Source organism: Caretta caretta, chromosome 7 (genome assembly GCF_965140235.1).
Source record: "Caretta caretta isolate rCarCar2 chromosome 7, rCarCar1.hap1, whole genome shotgun sequence".
Taxonomy (NCBI): domain Eukaryota; kingdom Metazoa; phylum Chordata; order Testudines; family Cheloniidae; genus Caretta; species Caretta caretta.
In genome coordinates, this window is record NC_134212.1 from 49,281,976 (window position 1) to 49,303,719 (window position 21,744).

General features: G+C 57.8%; 2 protein-coding genes across 2 annotated transcripts in view; one reads left to right on the forward strand and one right to left on the reverse strand.

The window, feature by feature from the left end:
• Window positions 1-8,391, forward strand: part of GNAI2 (G protein subunit alpha i2) — a 199,795-nt gene extending 191,404 nt beyond the window's left edge. Inside the window, exons 8-9 of the mRNA XM_048856214.2 lie at window positions 5,317-5,541; window positions 7,235-8,391. Coding sequence (XP_048712171.1) covers window positions 5,317-5,507 — 191 coding nt within the window. The 3' untranslated portion in view covers window positions 5,508-5,541; window positions 7,235-8,391. The remainder of the gene's footprint in view (window positions 1-5,316; window positions 5,542-7,234) is intronic.
• A 253-nt stretch (window positions 8,392-8,644) lies between these two features.
• Window positions 8,645-21,283, reverse strand: GNAT1 (G protein subunit alpha transducin 1). Its single transcript, XM_048856215.2, has 8 exons — window positions 21,064-21,283; window positions 19,394-19,436; window positions 18,733-18,874; window positions 18,330-18,487; window positions 17,124-17,252; window positions 15,662-15,791; window positions 14,545-14,698; window positions 8,645-9,094 (listed from the first exon to the last, which is right to left on the reverse strand). Exons 1-8 carry the CDS (start codon window positions 21,167-21,169, stop codon window positions 8,904-8,906), a joined length of 1,053 nt encoding a protein of 350 aa, XP_048712172.1. The 5' UTR covers window positions 21,170-21,283; the 3' UTR covers window positions 8,645-8,903.
• Between the last annotated feature and the right edge of the window lie 461 nt (window positions 21,284-21,744).

The window sequence follows — 21,744 nt, forward strand, 5'->3', positions numbered from 1 at the left end:
GTCAGAGCCCAGACCTCTGAACCCCCGTATACAGTGTTTTATAAAAACAAAGTGCAGCTACGCCCCCACCATGCTTTTTTGCCCAAAGTGGTCTCCCAGTTTCATGTGAACCAGGACATATTCTTGCCTGTGTTCTTCCTTAAACCCCATGCCACCAGCAGGGAGCGCATGTTTCACACCTTAGATGTTAGACGGGCCTTAGCCCTTTACATTGAACGCACAAAGCCGTTCCGTAAATCACTACAGCTCTTTATTGCAATTGCAGAAAGGATGAGGGGGTTTCCTATCTCATCATAGAGAATGTCGTCATGGATCACATCCTGCATCAGGGCGTGCTATGGCCTGGCTACAATTCCAGCTCCACCCATTAGAGCGCATTCCACCAGAGCACAAGCGACGTCTGCAGCTTTCCTGGCGCAGGTCCCTATCCTGGACATCTGCAAGGCAGCAACGTGGTCTTCAGTCCACACCTTCACTTCCCATTACGCCATGACCCAGCAGGCGAGGGATGCTGCTGCTTTTGGTTTGGCAGTCTTCCAGTCAACGGTCAGGTGAACTCCGACCCCTCCTCCGGGGTAACCGCTTGGAAGTCACCTATTGGAATGCAAAGTGAGCAATCACTTGAAGAAAAAACGGTTACTCATCTCTCATAACTGTTGTTCTTCGAGATATGTTGCTCCTGTCCATTCCAAATCCCGCCTGCCTCCCCTCTGTCGGAGTCTTCTGGCAAGAAAGAACTGAGCAGGCAGCGGGTCGGCAGGGTCCTATATACATCGCCATGAGGGCGCCACTCCAGGGGTCTCCACTGCCGATGGGTACCTCTAGGGAAAAGCTTCCAGCGATCATGCATGCAGCACACGCACACACCTATTGGAATGGACAGGAGCAACACATTTCCAAGAACAACAGTTACGAGAAGTGAATAACTCTTTTTTTCCCAGTCATTTTGTGTGCTCTGACGCAGCTCCACCAGCCCTGCAGAAAGTGACTGGAGGTGGGAGTTAGTCCGGTTACTGCCGCCTTTCAGGTTGCAGGTTACCTCAGCGTGGCTTCTGAGGAAAATGGAAGAGCTGATGCAGCCAGTGCCCCTATTACAAACAAGCGCCGTGGGTGGGCCCGGTGCACCACTGTGTCGTGCTGGGAGTAGCACCCTCCAGTCTTATCCCCCAGCCATGCACCTGGCCTGCCAGTCCTTAGCCAATACTGGGCATTTCCCCCAACTGGCCACCAATCTAAGCTGCCACCTCAGTCTGCTACTTGTGAGTGCCACCTTCCTGCGGAGTGCGCTGAGGAATCAGGGAGTGCAGACCGGGAAGAGATTCTCAAGGTAGGGTGCATTCGGCAGGCTCTACCATGGCACCGCCCGGGCCAGAGCCAGCTGGAGTCGCCAGCAGTCAGGCACAAGCGGTTGTCTTTCAAGCCGTGCTGCTCCCTCTCTCCCCTTCTTCAGTCTGTTTACAGTGCCAGTGCCAGGACCCAGTCAAATCGAATAGCAACGTCTTCTGGCAGCGGGCTAGGCTGGCTTGGTAGGGTGCTTTGGGTGACAGCCCGGGATCTGGAGAGGCCTTAGTGGGAGCAGTGTGCAGTTCTGGACTCCACACTTCGGGAGTGATATGGACAAATTGGAGAGAGTGCAGAATGGTCAAAGGTTTCGAAAACCTGACTGCTGGGGACAGGTCAAAAACCTGGGCATGTTTGGTCTTGAGCAAAGAAGACTGAGGTGGGGGTGGGCCTGATACCAGTGTTCAAATTTGTGAAGGGCTCTTCGAAAGAGGATGGGGATCAATTGTCCTCCACCTCCACTGAAGGGAGGACAAGCAGCAATGGGCGTAATCGGCAGCAAGAGAGATAGAAGTTAGATATTAGCAAATACTTTCTAACTCTCAGGGGAGTGAAGCTCTAGAACAGGTCTACAAGGGGGGTTGTGGGATCCCTGTCATTGGGGGGTTTTAAGACCGAGTCGCACAAATCCCTGTCAGGGCTGGTTTTGGGTGACTTGGTCCTGCCTTAGCGCAGGGGGCTGGAGCTGATGGTCTCTCTAGGGTCCTTCCAGCCTGGCATTTCTCTGATTCTCCAACCACAGACATGGATAAGACTTTCCCTGAGGACAGCAGGGAACAAGTTGTCTCCATGCACTGTTATTGTGGGCTTCTGACATCCTTTATCCCAGATCACTGGAGAGCCCCCAGAAGAGGATTTGGGGGTGTCCAGAGGTTTTTCAGTCAACTGCTGTATTGGCCTACGCACCAGGGATAGAACTGGGCACTTCAGAGTTAAGAGTAGGAGCTGCTACGGCTTGAGCTAAATGACTGAGTCCTCAGGTGGGCCTGTACCAGGTGCCATCCTCTGGGGGCTAGGCAGAGGGGCCAGTAACGCACCCGGCCCTGTGGTGTACATGTTGCAGTGTGTGTATACTGGCCAGCATGTTCTAGGCGGAGCTGATCGCATGGGTTTGTCACTTGTAAATGGGTGGACACCCGCACTGAAATGCATCCAGCTCGGAGCCCTGGTGCAGAGGGGCCCATCCAAATGTGCATGACGAACAGGCACTTCCTTTGGACCCAGTTCGGCACATGGCTCAACAGACCCAGTCAGTCCTCCAAGGTGGGTGGGGAAGGTTCTCCGAGCCAGATGCTGTCCCTCTCCACATTCCCTCACTCATGGCACTCACTGCATTGTCATGGAGTGAGATCCCGGGGCACAGCATCGGTGCCCAAAGACTCAAACATTGGGTCCGACCCCCAGAAATCACGAGTGCAACTTAAAACTCCTGAGCATTTAAAACCCAACAGCTGTTAAGTTCTGTTTCTTTGATTCTGATGTCTGAGCAGTCAGGCTCACTCGTCAAGCTTTCCTCTGCGGCTGGGAGGGCAAGACACTTTTTTTTAAGGAAGATGTGATCTCATACAATGGCACAACTCCTCGTGAGAGCTGGCGGTGCTGGGGACGAAAGGCTGACTCGCACTGTCCTATGTGTGTGAAATCTGCCTCCTCCAGTAGAGGGAGCTGCTCACTGAAGGCTGGGGATTAAAGTTATGTTGTAAGCAACTGTGGCCACATGTGGGGTGAGAAATGAGCTGTGAGTGCAACAGCATCTCAGTGGTGACATGGCTGGGAGTCTCCTCAGATCAGCAATTACTGGAGGCGCCCGTTGTTCAGCCCCCTCCACGCCCCAGGCTAGTCTTGATGCAGAACACGTGTGATTGGTTAAGTTGCATTCAAATCCCCTAGTGACTGGGTGGCTTTTGGAGCCAGTGGAAGCGTCTCCTTTGCTTGGGACTTCTGGCCTGGCTCTGAACTTCGCTAGCCACTATCCAGCGTCTGGGGGAGATGTGGCATCCCCCTCCCCTCAGCATAGCTGGCATTAATGCAGGAGCGGAGGGAGCCTGAGGGGTGGGGGGGAATGGAGGGTACAACTGCAGTCAACAGAGCCGCTCAAATTGGGTCATTTTAACTAAGGGGGAGACTACGTGAGGCTGGTCCAATGGTTAGGGCATGAACCTGGGACTCAGCAGACTCCGATTCAATTCCCTGGTTCCCCATCTATTCCTCAGTTTGCCCATCTGTACACTGGGGATAATAGCACAGCCCTTCTGCACAGGGATGAGAGGTAAATACAACACGGTGTGAGGTACCCCTAAGACAGACTAATGGAGGAAATATTCCTGGTACACCAGGCCCAGCTCTCTTCACCCCATTTCTACCATGGTGCACAGCAGACAAAGGGACTTCAGAGACAAGTGCCAGCAAGGAGGTGTGGAGAGATGGGGTCAGAGATGAGTAAGGGGGACATGACTGACAAGGTGCACAAGCACATGGATGGTCGGTGGCGTGGTTCTGCTCACAGGGACAGTTGGGGACATTGAAAGGCAACAAGCTGAATACTGCTGAGGGTGCTTTTTCACATAGTGTATATTTAACCTGTGGAACTCATTGCCTCAAGATCTCCCTGAAGCTGAGAGGTTAACAGGATTCAACCAAGGTTGGGGGTGTGTGTATGGCTGAGAAGCTCCACATTTACACTGGCCAGGAGAGAAGCATGGACAAGGCTTAGTCTTGGGGGTCACGCTTTCTAGAAGGGGCCAGTGATGAAGGGTTAGTGAATGAAGACTGGGGTATGTGCTGGGATGGCTGTAAGCCAGGAGTGGGCAAACTTTTTGGCCTGAGAGCCACATCTGGGTGGGGAAATTGCTTGCAGGAGCTTGGAGCGTGGGAGGGAGTGCGGTGTGCAAGAAGGGGCTCAAGGCAAGGGGTTGGGGCAGAGGAGGGGTGTGGGTTGTACGAGGGGACTCGGCAGGGGGTTGGGATGCAGGAGGGGGTGCACAGTGCAGGAGCGGGCTCAGGGCAGTGGTGCAGGGAGGGATGCAGCGTGCAGGAGGGGGCTCAGGGCAGGGGATTGGGGTGCAGGAGGGGGTGCACAGTATGGGAGGGGGCTCAGGGCAGTGGTGCAGGGAGGGTTGTGGGGTGCATCAGGGGGTTCAGGGCTGGGGGTTGGGGTGCAGGAGGGATGCAAGGTGCAGGCAGGGGGCTAAGGGCAGGGAGTTGGGGTGTGGGGTGTGGCAGGGGGTTGGGGTGCAGGCAGGGGGCTCAGGGCAGGGAGTTGAGGTGCGGGGTGCAGGAGGGGTTCAGGCTCCGGTGTGGCAACAGCACAACCAGGGCCGGCCCTGGCCCTGGCCCTGGCCCTGGCCCTGGCAAGCTGCTGGCATCATGTCCCTGTGGCCCCTGGGGGAGGGGTGGCAGAGGGCTGAGCATGCTGCCCTTGCCAGTAGGTACCTCCCCCAAAGCTCCCATTGGCCGCAGTTCCCCGTTCCCGGCCAATGGGAGCTTCGGGGGAGGTACTCAGAGGCAAGCACAGCGCAGGGAGCCCTCTGCCCCCAGGGGCCGCAGGGACGTGGTGCCAGCCACTTCTGAGAGCGCCGCGGGGCCCACTGCACCACGGTGGTGGCAATCCTGCGGGCTGGATCCAAAGCCCTAAGGGGCTGGATCCAGACCACGGGCTGTAGTTTGCCCACTCCTGTTGTAAGCCGTGGTTATAAGCAACCTATGCGCACTCTAGCAGTCTAATAGCCATTTATTAAAGTATCTGTTCATTTATTAACGATCTGTAGGCTGCTTGCAAACATCCCTGTGGTGTAAAGTGTGACTGTATCCATGGCACAGACCCAGCTCGAGCACCAGGTCAGGATCTTGCTTTCTGCCTGGGGAAACAGAGGCACTGCCAGGGGAAGGGACCAACTGGGGATCAGTGTTCAGGGGGGCTGCCTCTTAGCATTGTGCCCTGTACGCAAGTGGCTCATTCCCTCTCCTCCTCCTCAGGGGCCAATAAGTACGATGAGGCAGCCGGCTACATCCAGAGCAAGTTTGAGGACCTGAACAAGCGGAAGGACACCAAGGAGATCTACACGCACTTCACCTGTGCTACCGACACCAAGAACGTGCAGTTTGTCTTTGACGCCGTCACCGATGTCATCATCAAAAACAACCTGAAGGACTGTGGGCTCTTCTAATGGTGAAACGGCACCTGCTACGGAATGGGGGAAGGTGAGGCTGACCCAGCAAGGGCTCAGGGATAGAGGCTGAGGAAAAGGGGCGGGGCTGGTGCCCAGAGACAGCCTGTGTAGGAGAGGCACTGATGCCGGGACTGGAGGAGGCCAGGCTGGGGAGCTCTGGGGCTGGCTGTGAAGCCAGGGTCCTTCTCTCGCCATGTTCCTGTGAGCCCCTCAGCCACGGGTGCGTGAGCAAACGGGCCCTTGCTTCTTCTCAAACAGCCCCACTGAGCTGTGGGGTGGGGCAGCCCCACTGCATGCATCAGCCCAAGGGGGTGCCTCTCAGTAATGTACAAGGCAGGCAGAGTATAGGCCAGGGCGACATTTCCCAGAGATGGTAGAACCTCACTCTGTGGGCTGCTGCTGGGGGAAGGGAGCCGCAGGCTTATGAGGAAGCGGCTTGGGGGGCCTTCAGGCCTGTGGGGAGGGGAATGGGGGCCAGCAACCTCATGGGGTGGGGCCTGCAGGCCTTGGCGGGCTGGAGATTGCAGCCTCTCTACCTCACATAGTGATCCTGTCCCATGTGGGGCAGATGGGAGCCCAGACGTGGTGAAATCCAAGCCACCTGGCCCCCAGCCATCACCTCCTAAGCATCAAGCTGTTGCCCTGATGCTTTATGGTGGGGAGCCCAGGGGTGGCCCATGGGTTGCAGAAGCAGAGGACTGGCTCTAGGTGGCACAGGTTGCAGCAGGCCCAGGTGTTGGGCCCTCCCTGGGGAGGCCAGTAGGTGTGAGGGGGCTCTTACCCTTGCAGCACCCATGGCCAGCGACGCTGATGTGCCTGAGGCCAGACACAGGGCCCAGTGTTGCCGGGACATGGGGCTTGTGCCCGTGTCCTCTGACCAGCCTGAGAGGCCATGGGAAGGGCAGCTCCAGTCAGCATCCAGCTAGCTCCCTTTCCTGGGGTGGCTCACACACAGCTTACAAAGCCAGCTGTGCTGGGGGACACTGGGCTCTGGGGAGCCTGGGACTCACGCGTAGCTCCTGGGGGAGGGACTCCAGCAGCAACTCTGGGAAGCTGTGCCCTAGGTCTGGTAGCCCGTGCCTCTCAATGGCTGTGCCCTGTGCTCACAGTCCCACTGCCCTCAGCCTCCGCTCTGAATGCAGCTCCCAGTGATGCCAGTTTCCCCTCGGGGCAGGGAGATGTGCTCCCTCAAGGGCTGTGTTTGAAGGCATGTTCACGGCACTGTGAGCCAGGCACCCTGCATAAGGCCAGGCTGCTGCCATTCCTGATAGCCCTGGCAGATAGGTGGAACGCGGGCCCTGCCCCTCCTGTGGCAGGGGGGCCACACACACACATTGCTGAGCTTGCTGTAGCCTTGACTGCCAGAGCTGCGGGTGCTCAGATCCAGAGGTCGCCGGTTCGATCCCCGTGGCTGATGACCCGGGGGCATGGTATTAAATTGGCACCAAAGGAACCTCCTTTTGTTTCCCCTTTCCCATCTCTCTGCCTCTCCCCCTACAGTCCCACTGGGGGCTGCAGCAGGGCTCAAGTGCTGCCCATGGGCCAGATGGCAGTGCCGCCCCCCCCCCACCCCGCTCTGGTTTGCACGTGTCTATCCTGTCTGGTCTCTCCATACTCCAGAATCTCCTGTTAAGCCTGGAGAGTCCCACCAGCCTGGTAATGTGGTGATCAGCCGTGGCCTGCGGGTCTCACCAGCATAACTCCTGGGTGCGTCTCTCTTCTAGGACTACTTGAACTGCATGTACCGGAGGAGAGGCTGTTGCCGACGAAGGAAGGACTGCACCATTTAACTTCTGCTTCTTGGTTTTTTGTGTTTTGTTTTTTTTTCCTCTCCTAATAAAAGACTTTGGTTAATGATCATGACATGAAGGCAGCAAGCCGCCTGCTGCAGACCGTGTTTCTACCTGAACCTGCCTGGTATTTCTCCCCCCTGTCCACCCCCACAAGGACAGATCAGTGGCTGTAGATTGGGGCATTTTCATCCCATTAAACTAAAGCGCAGCAATTTCAAAACAAAAAAAATTATTTTGGGGGTGGGGGAAACCCACATTTGTCATTGTTTTTTTGAAACTGTGGTTGGAATTGCTCCCGGCCATCCTCGCTTAAGAAATCGCTTTCCAAATGTTTACATTCGAACCGTTGCTCTTTCATTTGGGGCAGGGGGGGCTCCAGCAAGTCCCTCAGGCTTCTGTGATTTGCACAGACCAGCAAGAGAAAAAATCAACATTCCTTTTAAAAAAAAATCAATTAAAAAAAAAAGAAAAGAAAATTGTATTTTACATTGCTTTTTAAAGGAGATCTTTTTTTAAAACTATTTAACAAAGTCCAGTACTAAATGGTCAAGTTGTCCTCACAAAATCTTCTACACTTAAATAAATAAATAAATTGTGCCTTGAGGGGTGTTAGTACGTTTACATCTGTTCCGTAGTTTGCTCCAACATGAGTTGTGTTTAGAATTGGGTTCAAATAAATTCTCCCCTCCAGATCTCCGGGCCAGACTCGATCCCCAGCATGGGGAGAACACGGCCCAGAACCTCGAGCCGCATCTTTTCCCATCGGCAGAACTAGGTTTCTAAGGGCTAAGACGCCAGCGAAGGACTAAGTGATGGTGATCACGTCTGTGTCTTTCCCGTTCCTTCTCCTCCCCTGCCCCAGTGGGCGGGGATTGCTCATGAGGTTGCTCTACTGTCAACTCTGTTTTAAACGTAGTTTCTTAGCTCTAACTGTAGCGTCGGTTGAGGAAACACTGCTGTACGTAAGCGGGCCCCACGGGGCGAGCTCCTCGGGGCCCTTAGCCAGCGACGGACGCAGCCTAGCTTTTATCACAGGATGTTTTACCAAATTGTTCACATGGTTTGAAATAATAAAATGTAGAAAGAAACCCCCCCGTTTGTGCTGTTTTGATTGGCTCTGTCCCCAGCGAAAGGAAGTTTGGGGATCCGTTGGGAGAGGGAAACCCCATGGAAAGCAGCTGTGAGCTTTGCCCCAGCCCTGGGGAGCTGTGCTTGCAGGACCAATGCTCTCTGTTGAGCAGTGGGGCTGCAGAGGCCACGAGATTGGCTTGTTCGGTGCCAGGGATCCGGAACCCTCGGCACGGGGCAATGAACAGAGAGGCTGAGGCTAGACTCTTTATTAATAAAAGAGGATGGGGATGTGGGACAGAGGGGGAGCAGCAGCTGTGGTAGCAGGGGGCAATGGGGGGATTTGGATGGTGAGCTGCGGCTGTGATACCTAGGGGATGATGGGTTGCCACAGCCGTGGTACCGGGAGGAGGGATGTGGATGTGGTACTGGGGGCTGGTGATGGGGGGGGTGGCTGTGGCTGGGAGGGACATGGTGATTTGTGGGGGCTGCAGCACTGGGGGGTGATGATGGGGGGGGCAGCACCAGGGGCTCAGAAGAGGCCACAGTCTTTGAGGTTCTCTTTGATGATGATGTCAGTGACGGCGTCAAAGACGAACTTGACGTTCTCAGTGTCGGTGGCACAGGTCAGGTGTGAGTAGATCTCCTTTACATCCCGGCGCATGTTGAGCTCCAGGAACTGGACCTTGATGTAGGTGCCTGCGTCCTCGAACGTGTTGGGTCCTGTGGAGGCACCAGTGCCAGGACAGGGTCAGGGGGTGGCTCAGCTGCTGAACTGGCTGAGCTCTGTGGGGAGGCGTGGACACCCTAGAGCCTGCCAGCAGCTCCCTGCCCCCACCCCCAAACCTGCTGTGAGGGCCACTGGCCAAGGAGCCAGACACCCCAGGCCATTACTGGGGCCCTGCTGCTGAGATCCCCCAAAGCTTCATTACCCCATTCACTCCATTTGCTCCCCTTTCTCCTCTCCACAGTCTAGTCCAAATGCGTCTCAGATCCTCCCTCTCCCCCCTGAAAATACCCTGGTCAGCTTAAACAGCAGGGCTGAGCTGCCCCGCAAGAGAGACAAAGGGGACTTTCTGCCACCTCTGTGCCCTCCCCAGTTGAGGCGCCACGGGGGCTGGCACCCCCTGTCCCCAGTGTAAATGCAAAGAGCCAGAACCACTGGTGGACAATGGTGCTCTGCTAGGACTAGCCTCCCAGCCCGTAGCTTTGCTCCCGCAGGGAGATGGCCATAGCCACCCCTAGTGTGGGCAAAGAATCTTGCCAGCATGATCAGCTCCTGCAAACACCTGCCATGCGGGACTGGCAGAGATGCCCCAAGAGTTGGCAGCGGCAGGACATCCTGCTCCGCCTGGCACTGAGGGGAGCCAGTCGACTGACTGACTGACTGGCTGTGTGGCAGGGGTATGGATGGCAGGGCCAGGACTGAGGGCAGAGTTAAGGCTCTTCTGGTGGGGCAGGGGCTTGGGAGTGTGATGGGCAATGGGGGGCAGGGACCTGGGGGGCAGTCTCTAAGTTGGTGCCACGTGGCATGCTGGACCCAGGCACACGGCCGTGGTGTCCCTGGGCTCGAGGATTGGACGCAAGCTGCCCTCCGCTGCCCACTGCAGTGTTCCCACGTAGGAGCCTGGCACTAACGGTGGGTCTGCGGATTGTGCGGGGCAGGAGGGAAGCACTGACCCTGCCCCAGGATAAGGGGGGATCCTGACAGAGGGCCTGGTCCCAGCTTCATAGCTCAGCTGAGCTGGCTTTGTGCCCAGGTTCCCCCTCTGCTGGGTGTGCAGAGCACTGGCCGGATTCACCCCTCCCCAGTGAGTTCTGTGGGAGTTTGGCATGTCATAGCATCTGTGAATCTGGGCCCCAGCGTCTCCTCCCCAGCAGTGCAGCACCTGCCTTTGGGAAACGCCTGCCACATGCTCGTCTGAACAGGGTAGCTGGGAACCTGGTGAGCCCTGTCCTGTGGTAGGGGTATCATGCTGCCAGCCAGGGCAGTGCTGTCCCAAGGTATTGGGCTCTGAGCTCTTCACTTGCTGGGTTGCTTGGCAAGAGAGAGACCCTGGAGTCCCCATCCCCAGCCTCCCTGCTCCCCCCTCCCCAATGCTTCCCTCAGGGGCTCTCCCAAAATCATAGAATCATAGAATATCAGGGTTGGAAGGGACCTCAGGAGGTCATCTAGTCCAACCCCCTGCTCAAAAGCAGGACCCATCCCCAATTAAATCATCCCAGCCAGGGCTTTGTCAAGCCTGACCTTAAAAACTTCTAAGGAAGGAGATTCCACCACCTCCCTAGGCAACGCATTCCAGTGTTTCACCACCCTCCTAGTGAAAAAGTTTTTCCTAATATCCAACCTAAACCGCCCCCACTGGGCTCTCCAGGCTGGGGAATTCAGGGCTGGCCCCCCAAGGGACTTAGTGCTGCAAGGCATTTAGGTACCTGCATTCAAAGGCCTGTGCTGGACCCCCCTGGCCAGTGGGTGGAGCTGCTAACCAGTAGGAAATACTGGGGGCAGGGAGCTAACCCCGGACCCTCAGAGTGACTTGGTCCCCCACCCTGCCTCCCTGGGATCTTCAGCTGGGAGCCCTCTTCTGGAGTTATGGGGGTGTAACCTGGTCAGTTCTAGTGAGGCCCCCATAATTCAACCACTGGGCAATGGCCCCCACTGCACCCTAAAGCCTGGGCAGCTCCCCTTCTCTGTGGTGGCCTTGGTGTGAGTTAGGGTCACGGCCTGCCCCAGGTTGGACGCTGCAGGCTGGCCTACTAGGCTGAGCAACATCTGGTTCAAGAATTCAGGGGAGGCCCCCAGTGTGAGATAGGGCTTCAGGCAGCTCAGGGACATCATGGAGGTGTGAGGACCTGCAGGCCGCCTGCTTAGCTTCTGGCTTCACCAACCGGCTGTCTGAGGAACATGGTGGGGCCTGCTCAGACGATCAGCTCAAGCCCAGCAGCAGGGCGCTGACTGCTCAAAGCATTCGTCCACAGCTGCCATGGCCCCTTCCCAACCTCGCCCCAGGGAACCTGGCTCTGGCCCTTGGCTTCATTTCCTGACCGCTGACTCCTGCTCCAACCACTAGGCAGGGCCTTCCAGAGGATTCAGGGGGCCTGGGGCAAAGCTATTTCAGGGGCCCCTTCCAGTGGCATAGCCAGGGGGAGCAGACATAAAAGGTGCCAGCCACTTGTACTCGCCCGGTGACGCTCCGGGTCTTCGGCGGCGGGTCCTTCACTTGCTCCGGTTCTTTGGCGGCACTGAAGGACCCGCCCCCGAAGACCCAGAGCGAGTGAAGGACCCGCCACCAAAGACCCGGAGCGCCGTCGGGTGAGTAAAAATTAAAAAGGCACCACTTGTGCTCCGTGGGAGAGCTGCCACTGCCCCGCTCCCCCCTAGCTATGCTACTGGCCCCTTCCCTGTCTCAGACTTCAGCCACTCTCATGGGGGCTCCTGCAGGGCCTGGGGTAAATTGCCCCACTTGCTCCCCCCCGTGGGTGGCTCTGCCACCAGGCCATCCCCCCGGCATCCCACTCCCTGCCACATCTGGACCGAGGCACCTCTGTGCATGCTCACTCCCAGAAACCACTAGGCACCATGGGGACTTTAATGGTGGAAACTCAGGCACCTGGAGAGTTGGCAGCAGCTGAGTGCACCCAAATGTTGAACTTAAGCGGCACTGAATTTGGACTATAAGATGGGGATGTATCAATTAGAAGGGACAAAGGAGGAGAAAGACCTGAGTATATTGGTTAGTCATAGAATGACTCTGAGCCGTTAATGTGATGCGTCCGTGAAAGGGCTAATGCGGTCCTAGGCAGAGGTGAAAGTAAGCCAATACAGTACTGTATGGCGTACCGGTACACTGCCGACCATACCAGCAGGGCGCAGCTTCCCCAGGCTGGCGATTTAAAAGGTCCGGGACTCCCCGCAGCGGCCGGAGCCCCGGGCCCTTTAAATCATTGCCCAAGCACTCGGGCTCCAGGGGTGATTTAAACGGCCCAGAGCTCCCAGCCACCGCTACCACAGCTGAAGCCCTGGCCTGGGGATTTAAAGCCCCCCCCTCAGGACTCCGGCGTACCAGTAAGTCCTTTAAGTTACTTTCATCCCTGGTCCTAGGATGCATCAGGCGAGGTATTTCCAGTAGAGACAGGGAAGTGTTAGTACCATTACACAAGGCACTGGTGAGACCTCATCTGGAATAAATACTGTGTATAGTTCTGGTCTCCCATGTTTAAGAAAGATGAACTGAAACTGGAACAGGTGCAGAGAAAGGCTACTAGGATGATCCGAGGAATGGAAAACCTGTCTTATGAGAAGAGACTCAAAGAGCTTGACTTGTTTAGTCTAACCAAAAGAAGGCCGAGGGGAGATATAATTGCTCTCTCTAAATACATCAGAGGGATAAATACCAAGGAAGGAGAGGAGTTATTTAAGTTAAGTGCAAATGTGGACACAAGAACAAATGGATGTAAACGGGCCATCAGCAAGTTTAGTGTTGAAATTAGACAAAGGTTTCTAACCATCAGAGTGAAGTGCTGGAACAGCCTCCCAAGGGAAGCAGTGGGGGCAAAAACACCTAACTGATGTCCAGAACTGAGCATGAAAAGATTACGGAAGGGACGATATGCTGAGGTTGCTGAGGGATGATGATGATGGTTTGATGAAGTACAATGGCATGTGGCCCATCCATGACAGCCCTTAGCAAATATTTCCAGTGGCTGGTGATGGGGTACTAGAGAGGAGGGCTCTGAGTTACTACAGAGAATTCTTTCCCAGGTGTCTGGCTGCTGCGTCTTGCCCACATGCTCAGGGTCTAACTGATCGCCATATCTGGGGTCGGGAAGGAATTTTCCTCTGGGTCACAGTGGCAGAGATCACTTGCAGGTTTAAACTAGTGTAAATGGTGAATTCTCTGTAACGTTAAGTCTTTAAATCATGATGTGAGGACTTCAGTAACTCGGCCAGAGGTTAGAGGTCTGTTACAGGAGTGGGCAGGTGAGTTTCTGTGGTCTGCAATGTGCAGGTCAGACTAGATGATCACAATGGCCCCTTCTGACCTTGATGGCAGTGAATCTAAGTGGCAGCAAGGTGCCCAAATCCCTATATGGCTCTAGCCATTAGGGAACAACAGGGAGAGACCCCCCCACCGGCATTGGGCCCCCTCCTTTCACACCCTAGTACAGCAGAGGAGGACTCTAACCTGCCTGAGCAGCTCCACCCTCTCCCAGCTGGCGTTGAGCACCAGGGAAGAGATGCTAAGTTCTGAGCAGGTTTGGCAGGGTTTGATTTGTATCGGTGAATGTCACTAAACGTCGATTTCACCTGCATGCCCAAACCCACGAAACCCTACTTCCATCGGCAAGGCTCGGCATGTCCAGATGGGCAAGTGATTAAAACTACTGCATGAGACCTTCTCAGGGGCCCAGCCAATGCTGGGGATGGACGGAGGCTCTGGACCAATGGCCTAACGCCTGGACAGTAAAGCTAGGCCTGCTTTGTCCATTTAAGCAGCTCTGTTTTCGATGGCTGGCTGGGTGATGGTGACAATGGTGCGGTGATGGCTCATACAGCTTTAACTGAATCTCAGCATCTGCTGGCATTAAATAATTATTGTCTGCCCTCCCCCCCGCAATCTCCCACGAGTACGAACATTTAAACTGAGAGAAAAGTTAAAACCGCTGAAAACTCCGAATTGTGCATAACTTAGAAAATGTAAGTTGATAAAAAAATCTTTAAAAATAAAAAAGCTCCATGAACATCAATCCCACTGTCAACAGCATAAAAACTAACCCCCAACTTCTGCCTGGCGGGGGGAGGGGGCACTGACCCTGCAGGGGTAGCAGCCTTTGCACGGAGCGTGGGGAGATCTGGTGGCCAGTGATGGAAGCACAGGTACATGCAGCCATAAAGCTAACCGGTGGGCGTGTTTAGTGTAAGTAGCTGATCTGGTACTTAGCGGGCAGCTTGGCTTCTGAGATGTGCCCTGCAGCTGGTCCCCCCTCAGTCACCTTGTGCATAACTAACCTGCACGCTGGTCGCTGGCATTTGGATCCGGGCTCTTTTGCGTGTCTGTCTGTCCCTGAAAACCCATTTGACTTGTAAATCAAAACCCAGTTCCCCTGCACCCTCTTTACCCCACCCCATGCAAAACGTGCAGCAGAGGACCCGCAGCAGGCTGGGCACTTACCGTCGTAATCAGGGAAGCAGATGCTGAGGTGGGCCTTCCTGATCTTCTCCAGGAAGACATCCTTCTTGTTGAGGAAGAGGACGATGGAGGTGATGGCAAAGTAGCGGTGGTTGCAGATGCTGTTGAAGAGATGCAAGCTCTCGTGCATCCGGTTCTGGGGAGGAGCAAGGGGCCAAATGGGGCTTTCAGTTGCATCTCAAGCATCAATTTCCTGCCTCGTCTCCTGGAGTGTTTGTGGTGTGAATGGGAGGCCGGCTGGGCCAGTGGAGGACAGATTACAGGGTCTCCTACCCTGTCTAGCTTGGTAACCCTTGTAGCCTTTGAGTGCGTGCTCTGCTGCTCCCCTGCGATCCCTAGCCCCTGCTGCCTGGTGGGTCCGAGCCCCACTAGCTCCTGTTATAACACAGAGAGGTTTCTATCCAGAGATCGCAGCATGCTTTACAGAATCTAGGAGCATCATCCCCATTTTACAGCTGGGGAAACTGAGGCACAGAGCAGTGCAGTGACATGGCCAGGGTCACCCAGCAGGCCAGTGGCAGAGCCAGGCACAGAGCCGCCACCTTGAGTCATGCTCCCTCCCACCCCACCCCAGGCCACGCTGCCTCCCAACGGGCTGTTGTCTCTGCTTACTCGCCAATTATTGGCATTCGGAGTGAGGCCAGGGAGGTGGCTGCTGTTGCTCCAGGTAGATTATTTCTAGCTGTATCAGCAGCTTTAAAACCCCTGTGAAACCTCCCCTCCCCCACGTCCACCCCACGGTCTCCGCCATCAGCAGGACGGTTCGCCCAAGGTCACGGGCAGGGCAGGACCAGAACACAGGTCTGCTAAAGTCCCCACCCTGTGCTGTGACCACAGCCCCATGCTCCCTCCCCAGACTCCATGTCTGCACAGAGGATCCGATTGGCTAGCCAGTCTCAGGGGCGTGAGCTGTTTGGCTGGATGTTTTTGGAAGCTCTCTGTGATAGGCTGGCCTTGGAGGAGTTCAGCATGTATCTGAGGCCTCTGGGGTTCTTCTAGTGCTTGGGTCGGTACTCTGCTTGCACCTGGGCCTGACCGGCTCCCTCTGGCTAAGAGCCAAGGGCCTCGCCCCCCACCCCAATAGCCAGGCTCCACTCACCACTTCGTCGTCCTCCACCAGGACCATGTCGTAGGCACTGAGGGCGGCGATGAAGATGATGCAGGTGACCCCTTCGAAGCAGTGAATCCACTTCTTCCGCTCAGAGCGCTGGCCGCCTACATCGAACATCCTGGGGCCGGGGAGAGGGTCCCTTGAGCAGCCAGGCTCCAAAGCGGGCATGGGCCGCATTGCTAGCGTGGGGGGAGAGACCTCCCAAGGGGACAGCTTTGTTCCGGACCCTGTGGCCTCTGCTACTGTTTGGGCTGGGGGCATCTCTGCAGGGGCGCCTGGCCATGGGCGGCTGACCACAGCTCGGGGCTGGCCACAGCTGGGTTGACGGCTGCCAAGGAAGGGACTGTTGGAGACCTGGGCACAGCTGGTGACACGGACAGTGTGGGCACAGTGTGGTGGAGAACGGTGCTGGGTTAGCCACGGAGCAGGTCTCCACACTCTTACCTGGAAGGACAACCCCCAAGGAGCTGTGGTCCATGCCCCCCAGTCCAGGCTTGGCTGGCACAGCCGCTGGCAGGGCTGGTTAGTGCCAGCTGTGTTGCCCACCCAAGGGGAAATGGGCTGAGAGTGTCATGCTGAGGATAGGTGTGTTCTGAGCTGCCCAGCTCCTGGGCAGTGTCTATGTGGCATCTCCGGCTGCAGCTGGCCAGGGCCACCCAGCTGGGACTGGGGAGAGGTGGCTGGAGCAGGGAAAGGAGCCTCCGCGGAATGAGACGGGAAAGCTCCCGTAATGGGGGAGCAAGAGCTAATTGGAGGTTCTCACCGGGGGGGAGTTAAAACCTCTGCTCTGCCCACAATGGAAAGGCCGCAGACTGCAGCCTGACCGGCACAGCAGGGCCCTGAGAGCCCCGGCCGGCACCAAGCCCAGCCTGGGTGCATCAGCACTAGATGGCGCCAGCCAATAACAAATGAAGACGAGGATGAGCCCTGGTGAGATTACGGTGCCAAGATTCAGCAGGTGGGAGAGGCCTCCTCCCAGGGCAGGGGCCTGGGCTGAGCGTGCTCAGCCAGTCTCCGGAGGGGGCTGGGGCCAGAGGCTGTTGGAGACTGTATCAGCTCAGTGGGAAAACAGCCCTGGAAAGCAGAGGGCCCCAACCGCCCTGTTCTGTCATGTCGGTGCATTGCCACCCCAGGGCATGCGCAGCGTTGGCCCAGCCAGCCCCAGGCCCTGTGCCCAGCTCTGCACGCCTGCTCCCATCCCTCCCACTGCCCAAATCTCCTCCTTGCCTTAACCCTTCGAATCCCAGCCTCCCCCTGACTGGGTCTCCAATGCTCCAGGCCCCAGAGTCCTGCCCAAGCCCAGCACCCCCTTCTCCAGTGCTCCACAGGCCTTGGGGCGGCTCTCCACACACACATCTGGAGCTGGCTGCTGGGACCCCTGTTGACACCCCACACACATCCCGCGGGCTGTCTGTGCTTAGCAGGGCCTCGTTCCCGCACCATGCCCTACCTGAAGTTGAGGTCCTTGAAGGAGAACTGGGTCTCGATGATGCCGGTGGTCTTGACCCTGGAGCGCAGCACATCCTGCTCTGTGGGGACGTAGCCGGGTGCCACCAGGCGCGCCACATCACTCAGGTAGCTGCCCAGGCAGAAAGGAAGGGCCTGAAATACTCATCACCTCAGGGATGGCAAGGGATGGTTTCCATGCTTCCCAGGCCCAGAGTGGCTGGAGCCAAAGGCTGGGTGCCCTTCTGGCTGGGTGGCCCTGGACAGCTCAAGCAGGTGCATGGGGGTCAGGGATCTAGCCCCATTGCTGCCTCATGCTTGCATCCCACTGACTGGGGTCTCTTTGGCTGCTGAGCTTGGTAGCTTTGAAGGAGCTCAGAGGGGGGCAGCGGCTTCACCAAAGCTGGCAAGGTTCAAGTGGGCACCACGAGAGGACTAGCTTCCAGCTCAGATGCCCATTCGCCCCAGGCTGCGGGCTCCCTGGGGCAGGGCCTGGCTTTCGCTGGGTGTCTGGGTAGTGCCCAGCACGAGAGGCCCCTTGGAGCTGGCTGGACCCCACCCACCCCACACGCTGCTATATTCTAGGGTGACCAGTGCCTAGAACCACCTGCTGCTGCTGTTACTTCTTTGTCTTGCCGTGGTGCTGAGATCGGGTGCTGTGTGGACACAGCAAAGGGCTGGCACGCTATAGCTACAGACCTCCCCACGGGCACCCAGACGGCAACCTGCCTCCTGCCTCCCACCCCCTCTCTGCATCTCCAGGAGAGGGGCCCCGGTCCCCTCTTCCCCTGGCCCCACACTGACCTCTGGAGCTGCTCTGAGTCCCAGTAGTGCCATGCCTCCTCAGCCTGCACCCTCTTGGCCCTGTGCCCACCTCCCTGTGCCAGCACCCGTGTGGGCTCAGCAGAGGGCTGCCTGTGCCAGAGGAATGGGACTAGGTGCTGGGGTGAGGTGGGGGTGGGCTGCGGAGAACCCCCCCACACTCTCCCTCACATACTGGGGAACAGTCAAACCACTTGTTCTGATGTTCCCCAAACTCCTCCCAGCCTCTAGGTCAGTGCAAAGCCAGGGGAGTTCCTAGCCCATCTCCCATGGGACTGGCAGGCCACTCCCTTGCTAATGCCTCTGTGATGAGGTCTGTGGGGGCACCTGAGCCGGGGTACTGCCTGGGCGGCCTGTGCCCTAGGAGGTTACACAGGAAGGTTCATACTAGCCAGCCGAGTCGTTCAGCTGGTACTCCGAGGCGCGCTCGAAGCAGGCCTGGATGCCCATGTCCTTCCAGAGGCGGGCAATGATGTCAGACATCTCCTTGGGCATGGTGCCCTCTTCAATGGTGTCAGCCAAGTGCAGCAGCTTACGGGCATCGTCCTGGGGAGACAGGGTGCAGCAAGATCAGTTGCTTTGGCTTGGCCCAGGCTCACCAGGAGGCACCGGATGCTCTGAAGTAAAGCCCTGTCAGCAGTGGGAATCGAACCTGGACCCGCTGGATCTAAACATATGAGCTAAACTACCCAGCTCTGCTGTCTGGGGCCATAGGGGACTCATCAACTGCTATATGTGGCCGAGAGGGGTGCAGAACCCCACCTATCCCCCTCCTGTGCCCAGCTGCTCACCTGCCGGGCCGAGTCCCCGTACTGGATGCTCAGCGTGCCCATGGCCCGCACGATGGCCAGCATGGACTGCAGGGTGTTGCTGTAGATGATGGAGATGAACTCCAGGCACTCTTCCAGGGAGTATCCATCCTGGTGGATGATCCTGGTGGAGACAGGAGCAGGTGGTGAGCCTGGGGGAGGCCGCGGGCTCCACAGCTGGGCACTCCCTGGCAATGCCTGGCCAAGCACAGAGGGCACCCAATGGGCTGGAGGCGTTGCCACCAGCTCGCTCCCTTCCAGTGAGTTTCCCCAACATGAGCCTGGCAGTATGGCAGCCATGCCGCGATGGCATGTGCTGCCTGAGGGACAGTCTCAGCACACTGCAGTGGGCATGGTGGGTGGGCAGAATTCCCTGGGGGTGAGGAGGGGTATTGGGGAGCCCCCAGAGGTTGCACCCTAGCGTATCGTAGCTGGGCATCACCTGGAAAGGCAGAAATCGGTGGGGGGTAGCATGCCACTGCCAGTAAAGGCTGCTGCGGGAGATCCTGTCTCAAAAACCAGGCGTCCAGGGTGGGGCAGGAGCTGGCTATGGGGAGCTCCCAGCTACTCCAGACCCAGCCTCTCCCAGCAAGGGGCACTGTGGATAGCAAGGTAGGCATCAGTGCGGTGTGAACCCACTTACTTCATTTGTTTTACAATTGTGCTCTTCCCGGATTCGCCAGCTCCTGGGGGACAGAAAGGAAAGTCATGGCAGGGAACATGCCCGGTGTGGAGCCCGACGCAGCCACCTGGGTCGCCATGCCGTGGGGCACTGGGTGGGTGCGACAGGGAGCCCGCTGCTAATCAGCTCCAATGGAGCGGGAGCGGAGGGGGCAAGGGAGATGGAGAGCCACCTTGGGTGGTCTGGGCATCACGTGGCCTGACATCCTCTGTGCCCATACAGTTCTGCTGCAAATCCCTCCCTGGCTCTGGTTGGATGGACCAACCCATTGGATGGACTAGCAGGGCCCTGGGGTGGGACTGGAGCCCACTGGGCCACATGTGTCACAGGCCCCCCTCTGTACTAGAACCACGGAGGCAGGCACAGCCCCAGAACCTGCTTTTAGCGCCCGAGGGCCCCAGTTCAAGTGCTGGTGTGTTGGGCAAGATGGTGGCAGCCTCACGCAGCCGCCCTGGCCCACAGTCGCCTGGCTGCACTCAGTGCTTGGCTGCGAAGCAAGCTGGAGAGTTGAGAACGGGGGCGGGGCAGGTACAGCCCTAATCGCTTCTCTGCAGACACAGGGCTCTGGCTAATGCGATCTGCACCACAGCTCAGCTTAAGCATCCACGCCCCAGGCAGAGCCGCCTGGGCCCAGGTGGAGGGCCCATGCAGATGCTAGCCACAGAAGAAGGGGACACTGGTGCCCCAGCGATCTGTGGGCCGGGTGTGGACGCAAAGACAGCTGGAGGCTCTGCCCCAACCTTGCCGTGTGGGAACAGCACCTGTTATCAGGTGACCGGACCTGATCCTTGTCTGCCTGGCCTGAGATGGGGCAGCCACAGCAATGGGGTGGAGGGAAAGGTACCACCCAGCCCAGCGTACATGTGCATTGCCTGGGGCACCCTGCGAGCCCCCGGGACAGCGCAACAGAACCTCAGAGACCTTGTCCGCTGGGTCCCGCCCCGAGGGCTGGAACAGCGGGGTGTAAAGCCAGCGACAGCGGGCCAGACCCTCCCCGGCGCAGTGCCATGACATCAGTGAGGCAAGGGCCACAGCAGTCAACCAGCAAAGCTGAGTCCCATCAGCCGGGAGTCTGTTCCCATGGCGGTCGGAGGAGCTGCTGTGGATTTACCCCAGCTGGTCCCAGCGGTGTCTCTAAGGCACCAGCCCATCTCTGTCAGTGTGGGGGAGCCGGGTGGGTTCAGATCCATTGGTCACACACAGTCCCCCCAGGCCCAGCCCCTGGGAGGGCAGAGTTGGGGGCGCTCAGGGGCGGGGTGCTGGGCGTCTGTGCTTGTGTGTTTAATGCCAAGGGAGTCTGAACTGAAGCCCAGTGCCACCCGCCCTGCCTGCCTGGCACCACCCTGAGCTGGATCCCCCAGTGCCGTGCCACGGGACCTGCCAGCATTGGTGCAGAGCCCTCTGGGAAGGCCCAGTACCACAGGCTTGCTGGTCAGGAGCTGCAGGGGCTGGGTAGGATGTGGGGGACTGGCTGGCTCAGGACTGGGGGGACTGGTCAGGCTCTGGGGGAGCTGGTCAGGATGGGGGGCCTGGCTCAGGCTCTGGGGGGGCTGGTCAGGATGGGGGGCCTGGCTCAGGATCTGGGGGCAGGCTTAGGATGGGGGGGGCTGGCTCCATAGCCCAACACATACCCAAAAGCAGCAGCTTGACCGTCCTGGCATCCTTCTCCGCATCTTCCTTGAGCTTCTTCTCCAGCTCGCGGGAGTGTTTCTCCTCTGCGCTGGCACCAGTGCCCATGGTCCGGGTGCACCCGCTGAGCTGCTCTTTTGCGCTCAGCGACAGGGGGAACCCTAGACCAACCCCTAAATGTCCGGCACCCCCCGCCAGTCTCCCTCTTCGCCCACCAGGAGCGCGAAGCGGCACCGTTCCCCACCGCTCCCCAGGCGCCGACTGCCCCCGCCCTGGCCCCAGTGCCAGCCACACGCCAGTTGGGGAGGATTTTGCGGGCTATGGCCGTCAGGTGCTCCCGGCCACCCAATCTGTGGCAAGGACAGGTGGCCAAGGAGCAGGTGCAGACCCACTCCACCTCCCCCCACCGCCCAGCTTGGAGCTGACTTGCTGCGCTCAGCATGGCAAGCAGCCAGTGAGCCACTGGCTTAAGCTAAAGCCCCTCAAATCTCCCCCTTGCTGAGCCCAGCGATTTCAAGCCTCATCTGATCCTGGCCAGCGATGGGGCAGCAGGTTATACCGGAAGGGCCTTCCCCACAGCCCTGCACCCCTTCCCCCCCACCCCCGGCATGGGGAGCAGCATGGGTGGGCATGGGGTACAAAGGGACATTGACCAGGACATTGAGTGTCCAGGGGCTCTGAGG

What these genes read in the sequence shown, in the direction of transcription:
- GNAT1 (XM_048856215.2), bottom strand. Translation starts at nt 21,169, where the DNA reads ATGGGCACTGGTGCCAGCGCAGAGGAGAAACACTCCCGCGAGCTGGAG. An exon ending in CTGAACGACTCGGCTGGCTA is followed by an intron (nt 17,253 to 18,329) that starts GTATGAACCTTC and finishes CTGCCTGGGCAG; the next exon opens with CTACCTGAGTGATGTGGCGC. An exon ending in TGGTGGAGGACGACGAAGTG is followed by an intron (nt 14,699 to 15,661) that starts GTGAGTGGAGCC and finishes GCTCCTCCCCAG; the next exon opens with AACCGGATGCACGAGAGCTT.